At 39.6% G+C, this 6,437-nt stretch overlaps 1 protein-coding gene across 3 annotated transcripts in view; it reads right to left on the bottom strand.

Moving 5' to 3' along the window:
* Positions 1-284: 284 nt before the first annotated feature.
* NEDD1 (NEDD1 gamma-tubulin ring complex targeting factor) overlaps positions 285-6,437 on the bottom strand; it is a 383,820-nt gene continuing 377,667 nt past the window's right edge. For all 3 annotated transcript variants that reach the window (XM_078677984.1, XM_078677985.1, XM_078677986.1), the window contains exon 15: positions 285-4,576. In XM_078677984.1, the coding sequence (XP_078534110.1) occupies positions 4,472-4,576 (105 nt within the window). In that variant the 3' untranslated portion in view covers positions 285-4,471. The remainder of the gene's footprint in view (positions 4,577-6,437) is intronic.

Genomic DNA, 6,437 nt, shown 5'->3' with positions numbered 1-6,437 from the left:
AATCCACAGCAAACCTGCCCCCAGTACCTAAACAAATCTATTATGCAAAAAGCAAACAATTGGCTTGGCTAACGTTTCTTTTATAGGGTCATACTGCTCAAGCCCAAGTCCATACTTGACCAACCAACTGAAGAGTGGTACCCTTTACGGTAATGCAAAGTTAAAGGTCTTAATAACCATGCTAGTGTGAAACATTTGAACTAACTAAGAGTGGATGCAGCAGAAAAATGAATACAATTGCCAAAAACCTCTTAGAACTGAAACAAAAACAGTGACTTCTACAATGAGTTTCAAGTATTTTTTATTGAAATGCATGTTCTAGGGTATCACAGCTAGAAATATCAAAATATATAATCAGAATTTCCTTGCAGTTTAGAATACATTACAAAGGAAAAATCAAATACATTTTGAACAATATATATAAATAAATAAAGGAAAGGCCAAATTGAATTCAATACCCCAAAAACAATATTTTCAGAATATCCAAACCGTAACATGCATTACTCAGCAGACAATCAATTACTTTACAAAAGTAAATTATTATTTTTATGCATGTGATTTCTGCTAAGAACCTTATTTATGTTAAAAAGACATTTTAACACAAACTGGATGTTAGTGGTCCTTACAAAATACTTAAGAAATTCTATTTTAAGTAAATAAATACATTGCTGTACACATGAACATTTCAGGCAAGTTTATAAAATTAGATTTCACACTCAACAAAAATAGTCTAGTATTAAACTGTCTTGTTATCAAATTCTCACAAAAATAGAAGAAGGTGCGTCTTTCAATAAACAATGCTGATATTAAAACATTGACTGAACAAATTATGGTTCTCACCTTTTTTTTATAATGAAAAAAGGCACTTCGTGTACAGTTGAAGGTTTGTTGCATCACTCACCCCCTCTGCTTGTTTTGTTATAAAAAATATAACTACAATGTTGCATTTGAAGCAGTTTTACACAAAATTTGCACAGTTGTTATTTGTCAAAATAAAACATTGGGTGAGGCTTATAGGTCACAAAGGTCTCAAATGCGTGGGCTGTATCCGCCTTTAATTGACTGGGTCCTTCCACCCAGAAATTCTTCTTCATTCACTCAAGGAGGATGTGACTAACCAAGTCACAGTAGCTGCATACTATTAGGGCTTCTTAGCCCTGAAAACGTGCTACAACAAATCCCCGAGAATATTGAATACAAATGGTAGTAGAAGATTCAGTATTGAAAGTTAGATAATGCTGATAATATGTACATAGAAGCGCAGACGTAGGACCTTATGAAAAGGCTAGAAAGCCTGCACTGCCCTGTGGAAATAGTGTGAGAACAATTCATGCATGGTAGTACAACGCACAGACAGTCAGTCTCCAACCCTTAGTTGAGACGGCAGTCTGCACCCATTGCAGCGCTCTCGTGGCGGAATGGTGTTCTACTTCATGCTCAAAAGCTGTGTGGAAATATAGGATCACCACTTAAATTCCCTTCACAATGCTTAAGTATTATGCCATCACAAATACAAAGGTCACTGCAGAGAAGGGCTCGAGCCTACAGCTATGTGACTCGCATAAATTTGGTCACTAGAGGGCAGAACAATTGTTTCATATTAGCAACGTCTTGCCCTCCCCACCTGTTCCCTCATGCAGGCCGCATGATGGTGGAAATGACAGTAACCATGCAGCATGCGACCCCCAAGTTATCAAATACCCCTTCTGGACCCACTAAATGTATGAAAATGAGGAGCAGGGTTAAAAGAATAGACAAGTTACCACAAGAGCAAATAGATTATCAGTGGTGGTTGTGAGAAGCCACCACCACATGAATGAGTGAATGCTTTGTTACTGGTATGACACAAGGGCAGCCATCTTGATCGAGACACACAACATAAAACCGCTAAACTAAGTACAGGAGGCATCACCTGCTAGAGAGACCAGGAGTTATCCTGGAAGGTGTAAAAAGGCACAGAGTTTCAAGCTCATCTGATATGGGGGGCATACTCAAGAGAATCAAGGGGAATTTAGAATCCACATTGCAAATTGTAAAACCAAATAGTATTTAAGAGTCAATGTCATAGAGATAACCAAGGAAAATTCTTGGGGCACAATCCCCATCACCATTCTCTGAACACCTAACTATATGGAGCAAGACACTAAATAGAAACCTTATAAAACACGAAGATTGTCAAGTGTAAGTGACAATTAATGTAAACAACAAAAAGTACCCAGGGAAGTACACATCAGCAAAAACAAAAACTATACACCTCACAGACCAATAGTGCTGGAGACCAAATTAGAAATGTAACCTTCATCTAGAATGTACTCCAGTTATGTCTAAACACCATCGATGAAAGGAAACGTGTGAAGTGAATGAAATAAAGGAAACCGCCTTCATAGCCAAAAAGAGTAGTGCACAAATGTAATGATTAACAAATAGCCTAGAAACAAAATTCAATGAAACTGACAATCTGCTGGCCTGAATCTCCCCTTTTCCTACATAAACTACAGTTGTAGGAATAACGGCAGATTGTATGGCTGAATCGCCAAAGTAAATGCTTAGTAGTCGCAGAAAGGCGAGACATTTATCTTGTTTCGCCAAATTGTTACTCTTTAAATAGTTGGGATCGTTCATATGTGATCCTTAAATTTACAACGAGGCCAATATATTGTTGTTCTGTGAAATGTGCAGACTTAATACCAAGTTTACCTATAAGAAAAGCTATTTGTTTCACCATTGCTTTTAGTTGCCATCGTGACCTTGTTACTTACGTCCTGAGAGTTGATATTACCTTCTACTGAAACTCATACTTAATAAACTATAATTCTGATATAAACCTAGATAGAATATTCCCAAAACATACGCGGTTATATTGCCCTACTATACCCCAACTCTACGGCTTGTGGATATGATCAAAAGCAAATATTATAGTTTAAGAATGTGCTTTCTCCTAGAGAGCAATGGGGTAGCTTCCAAGGATTATCTCATGGTTACTTGCTGAATGGAGTGCTACTTAGTGCAATGGACATGCACTTAAAACCTGAATGAAAACTTTCACCTCGCAAAAGGAAGACAGCATTCGGATTTCTCTGTCAAGTCTTTTCCCCCCATCTCAGTAAGGCAACAAAAAGTAGTGTTCAGGAAGTCTGCAAAGATCAGCTGGTGGCAACCCCTATTTTATACATCCAGTTACCCGTGTCTTTTTGATCTATTTCAAGAGACTGCACTAATCACAGACCCCCATCTGCCTTTGAATGTGAAAAGCTTGTGACCACAGGCCAATTTTATTTTCTCTAGCAGGGGCAGATTCAACTATTTCACTTCATGCCAAGGCACCCTTATAAAAGTCCTGTGTCCAGTTTATGTACCTGCTTCCCTAAGGGCCAAACCCTACGTGTATTGAGCATAGACTGGAACAATCTATTTTGTAACACCTTATAAAACATTATTCCTTTTTTGGAAAGAGTTCGTCTAAACTAAGATGGCACTTTCATTGCCCCACCATCGAATGAATACGAAGGTAACCGAAAGTGAGAATGAAGAAAAGGTAGGTATTTGCGAGGCCTACAAGAGGTTATTAACAAAAACTGACAGATGTAATAATACCTTGGGGTTGGGTATTCAATTAGGATTCTTCCCAATCTTGATGAGGTCTATAACAGAACCTTATTTTAATACAGTTGATATCTATTGAGATTACTAATAGCATTCTCAAATATATGGATCATGCTAAAATCATTAAAGCAAGAACATACATGTTAATGAGGAATGCCACATTGTTGACAGAGAGCTGCTAACACAAATGCGACAGGCGAGCCGAGGAGGAAGAACTGTTGGTAGGGATTTTACACAGGGTTGATGGGCCTCTGTGGGTACCTACGCAAATAGAGGAATGGATCCTATTTACCAGTCATACTTATGTAAAACACTATAATGATGTGAAAGAAACTGTTCCTATTGCACTATTGCATTGAAGATAAGTCAAGTCTGACAATGGAAGGTTTCATTACTTTGAAAGTATGTTAGTAGTCTGTACAGAAGGGAGCCTTTTCCCCTACTGACAAATTAATATAAACGGAAGACAACTGCAGGCATATTTGGTTAATTCTTTTTTGGTTAAATGATTATGTAATTCTTAATATAGGCTTCTACTGTCTATACATGTACAAAGCACAAATCAATTAAAAAAACACCAGTATTTATAAAATACAATTTACAGCATTAAAAAGGGGTCATTATATACATCATTAAAAAGAGGTCATGCATGACACTACTAATAGTTGTCCGTTTTTAATTTACACCGCAAAAATATGGTGTAAACGAAGATACAATGTACAATAGAAGAAAGTAAAACTGCAATAATAAAAGCCTTTGACGATTAATAGATGGGTCTAAAAACCAAACGAGCTGTTGAAAAAGTTTGAACAATCCAAGGTACTAAGCACCGAATAAGGCACGTAAAAAATCTCTCCATGAGCAACTTTCAAAAGTTTGTTCGCAATCTTTTGTTCTCCTCTCTGAGCTTTTCAATTTCTGAAATTAGGCCTTCGTTCACCGAATACTTTTCAAGCAAAGTATGCATTTCGTTCTGAAAGAAAAAAACAACTGTTAATAGCAAAGTTAAGAAAACATGTACATTTTTGTTCTTAAGAATTTTAAATTCAGGATTAAAACATTGCCCCAAACTGCAGAAGCATTATTTAAATTGCCAATACCTGTATTCAGCACAAAAAAAGATATGAAATCAGGAGTAAAATTAATCTTTTAACAGGCTATACATGGGTTCCTTCTATAAAGTCACAGGATGAATGGAATATCAAAAAAACCTCCAAAAAGTAAATTGGTGGTGAAAAAGGCGGTCAGGGGCTTTTTCTCGAAGGTGAGGAATCTCTGAGGGACTTAACATTTGAGCAGCAGAAAGCAAGCATTGGCAAAGCCAATAGGTCTTGCAGATGTGGGAGTTACTGCTTTTGCCAATATTTTTTTAGCCAGATTGTACAGCAGCGCAGCTAATAGTGGTGTGGCGTAAAGTTACAAAGTGGAGTGGCACGGAGGGAAGGGGATTGGTGTGAAGGGGAGGGGATTGGTGTGAAGGGGAGGAGATAGGTGTTGGGGGCGTGGAGTGGTGTAGAGTGGAGTGGTGTAGAGGGGAGTGGTGTACAGTGGCACAAAGTAGAATGGAGTGGTGTAGGCCTGGGTGTAATGGCATAGAGTGGTTTAGACTGGAATGGAGTGGCGTAAAGTGATGTAGAGTAGATTGGAGTGGAGTAGCATGGAGTGGCGTACAATAGAGTAGCAGAGATTGGCATACAGTGGCCTAGGGTAGACCTGAATCGTGTAGAATGGAGTGTACAGAGGAGTGGTGTAGATAAGAATGGCGTACAGTGGCACGGAGTAGAGTGGAAGAATAGAGTGGCACATAGACTGGCATAGAGTGGAGAGGCATAGGCCTGGGTGTAATGTCAGACTGGTATGGAGTGGCGAAGAAAGAAGTAGAGTAGATTTGAGTACAGTATAGTGGCAACAGTAGAGTGGCATAGAGTAGAGTGGCATACAGTGGCCTAGGGTAAAGCTGAGTGGTGTAGAGTGCCGCAGAGTGGCACTGTGTGGAGTGGTGTAGGCCTGACTTGAGTGGCTTAAAGTTGAGTATCAAAGTAGAGTGGCATAGAGTAGAGTGGAAAAGAGTGCTGTGGGGTGGGGTAGAGTAGCAGAGCATAGGGTGGAGTGAAGTGGCATTGAGTGGCATAGAGTGGCTTAGGGTAGGGTGGTGTGTAGGGTGGCATATAGTGGAATGGCGTAGGGTGGAGTAGTTTGTACAGTGGAGTGGCATAGAGTCACAGAGAACTGAGCAACGTAGAGTAGCATTGTGTAGTGGCATAGAGTTGCCCTCAGTGTGTAGAGTAGTGGCGAGAAGAGGCGTAGAGCGATGTAGACGGCTGGCAAAGAGTGGGGTGGAGCGGTGTAGAGTGGCGTGGATCAGAGTTGCGTAGAGTGGCGTAGAGTCTAATGGAGTGGCATGTTGTAGAGTGACAAAGTAAAGTGGCAGAGAGTGGCATGAGTGGGATAGAGTAGAGTGGTGGTGCGCGAAATGAAGTGGTGTGGAGTAGAGTAGTACAGCTGGGGGTGTAAGCAACTAAATCGTCAATAGAGACAGCAGATGGGGTGAAAGGAACACAAATAAAAAGCGATATGACTATGTTGCACATTGCATGTCCAAGAATAATACTGAAACACTTAAAAAAAAAAAAAGGGCGTTGCAAACAGACGAGGACAAACAAAGACAAGGAAGAACATGTACTTGGTCCATGCTCCAGGGAAGAACTTACACAAGAAAGAAAGAAAGAGAAGACTACAGGAGCTAAGCAATCCAAAGGTTGCAAATTTGTGACAGCAGAAACAACTAATGGTATGCTGTGGGCGGGTTGTAAGCCCACAGAATTGTTAACAAT

This window comes from Lissotriton helveticus, chromosome 1_1 (assembly GCF_964261635.1).
Source record: "Lissotriton helveticus chromosome 1_1, aLisHel1.1, whole genome shotgun sequence".
NCBI lineage: Eukaryota > Metazoa > Chordata > Amphibia > Caudata > Salamandridae > Lissotriton > Lissotriton helveticus.
The sequence above is the reverse complement of the archived record's forward strand: the minus strand, read 5'-3'. Positions and strand labels throughout refer to the sequence as shown.